The 2272-nt window shown below is 31.4% G+C and overlaps 1 protein-coding gene across 1 annotated transcript; it reads right to left on the reverse strand.

Annotated features, from left to right (window-relative positions):
- Positions 1-669: 669 nt before the first annotated feature.
- Positions 670-1584, reverse strand: LOC127096551 (F-box only protein 8-like). Its single transcript, XM_051035105.1, has one exon. It carries the CDS (start codon positions 1582-1584, stop codon positions 670-672), a length of 915 nt encoding a protein of 304 aa, XP_050891062.1.
- Between the last annotated feature and the right edge of the window lie 688 nt (positions 1585-2272).

Genomic DNA, 2272 nt, shown 5'->3' on the forward strand with positions numbered 1-2272 from the left:
TTCCCCAGTCCGAACTACTTTGACTCTGATGTCTATGCCTGATAGACTAAGTAGGCCCAGGATGCGATATCCTGCCGAGTCAGTCTTGTTTGTTTTCTCGTGTCTCTTTCAGCCAGTTGTGTGTGTGTAAGCAGTGTTTTTAGCAACCATTTTCCTTCCTATTGTGCGTGGATCCCGTCGAGTACGACGGATGCGTAGGGGTGCTAATACCTTCCCTTCGCATAACCATCGACAGTTATATTGGTACCCATTTCCATACCGTAAAATCAACACAAGGAGTAATGGATTTTAAAGATGAAAACAGTGACATGCAAAATACACACATTGTTTTCATATAGAGATATGCATCAGTATCATGAAAAGTTACACAATGTTTATTCCTAAAACTCAAGATGATAGAAGTCAAGTATATATGTTATGGTCTTCACTACCTGCATTTCAGCATATTCACGCTCTTAAAAATGAAATAGAGACATAATCAGTTTGCAAATTAAAAAAGAGTATACAATTCTTACAAATGAAATAGAGACATAATCAATTTGCAAATTAAAATTAAATTGATAAAACAAGATCCATATCACCAACTGTCTTCTTAAATTGTCAAATACATGATATAATAATTATGAATTTCTGAAGTTGACAAATCACTTTGTATACATGGTAAAAATCCTAATAACCATAGCAATATACCTCCGGGTGAAAATAAAAAGAGAAAAAAAAACTAGTTACTTGATCCTCCAATCGAAAGAAGGCTTTCCTTGTAAAGTCCGGTATAACAACAATAATCTTCTCCTTACCCAACCAATAAGATGCACCATTCATGTACAATTCCTCCCCATTAAATGGGTTACCAACACACCATTGAGCCATATCATCCATGTGGAGTATCTTCCAAGAATTATTTCTTAGACTATATATCTCAAAAAAGGAGAAATACATTATACCTTGTGGTGGAGGAGAATCAGGATCATAGTCATTACAGCTATCAAATGTTACATATTGAATCACCTTAAAGTCATCTCTTACTTGGTCATAACCAAACCCATGAAAGTCATGAAACACGCCAAGGCGAGGGTGTTTTGGTACAAGCTCATCGGGGCTAGGAGGAATGACAACGAATTCTTCGATAGCTGGGTTCCACAATACATATTTGACCTTATTAGAACCTCCCCTTACATTCTTTGTCCCGATACAAAAAACACCGCTAACACTTGTTTTTCCCAAAATATTAAGATAAAAGTCATCCTCTTGAAATGGAGGTGGCAAAATTAATTTGATTCTACTATCGAGCAAATGCAATTCAGGATGGTAACGATTAGCACAATCACGTTTAAATATGAGGAGATATGTACGATGATCCTCGGAATTGCTATGAGATATGAAATGGTTGCGGAACATATTGATGAAATGAGAATTTTCAAATAAAATGGACCATGATTTGCGTACGCAACCAAAACGCTTCAATGATTTAACGGGGAGTTTCGAAAGAACATGGAAGGCAACATCATCGTCAATATACTTTCTGCTAACCTTTGAATCAGACCACTTGTTGAATGGCAGTGATAGCTTCTGCTGATAATCCATGAACGAGTTGAACGGTGATGATTTCTTATGTTGATAATCCGTGGTCGAGTTTAACGGCGGTGATTACTTCTACAAATAATCTGTGGTCAAGTTGAACGACGGTGATTGCTTCTGCAAATAATCCATGGTCGAGTTGAAATAGTTTTTAAAATGCTAATTTAAATATTTTCTTATTTTATTAAAACTTATTTTGGATTTTAATATTTTTTTAAAATTATTTAATTTTGAAGTCATTTCAAATCATTTTTCATAAATATCATTTTTGAGATACAATTTTTAGTCTAAATTGTAATTAAGATTATATTTTAATTTTTAATAACATATGTCTATATTATAATATATCAAAACTAGTCTTTAAATTTAGAAAAAATAAATATAAATAAAATTTATAATATTTTGAAAATCAATTTCATAAAATTTATTTTTGAAAATACAAAAAAATAAAAATAATTAGAGCTAAAACAGACCCTTCATTTGATTTAGATTTTGTGAAAAATCATTCTAAAATGTAAATCAAACTGAATATTATTCATTGATTCTGATTTTTTATCTTTAAATTTTAATTAAATGAATTAATATTCAAACTAAATAAACTCATTGTACCTCTATTATAGTAAGTATATATTTAAATTAATTTTGGTAAAAACAAATCAAACAACCTGATTATAAAAATTATTTTTAAGGAAAA

The sequence above is a fragment of the Lathyrus oleraceus genome, chromosome 6 (genome assembly GCF_024323335.1).
Source record: "Lathyrus oleraceus cultivar Zhongwan6 chromosome 6, CAAS_Psat_ZW6_1.0, whole genome shotgun sequence".
Lineage (NCBI taxonomy): Eukaryota > Viridiplantae > Streptophyta > Magnoliopsida > Fabales > Fabaceae > Lathyrus > Lathyrus oleraceus.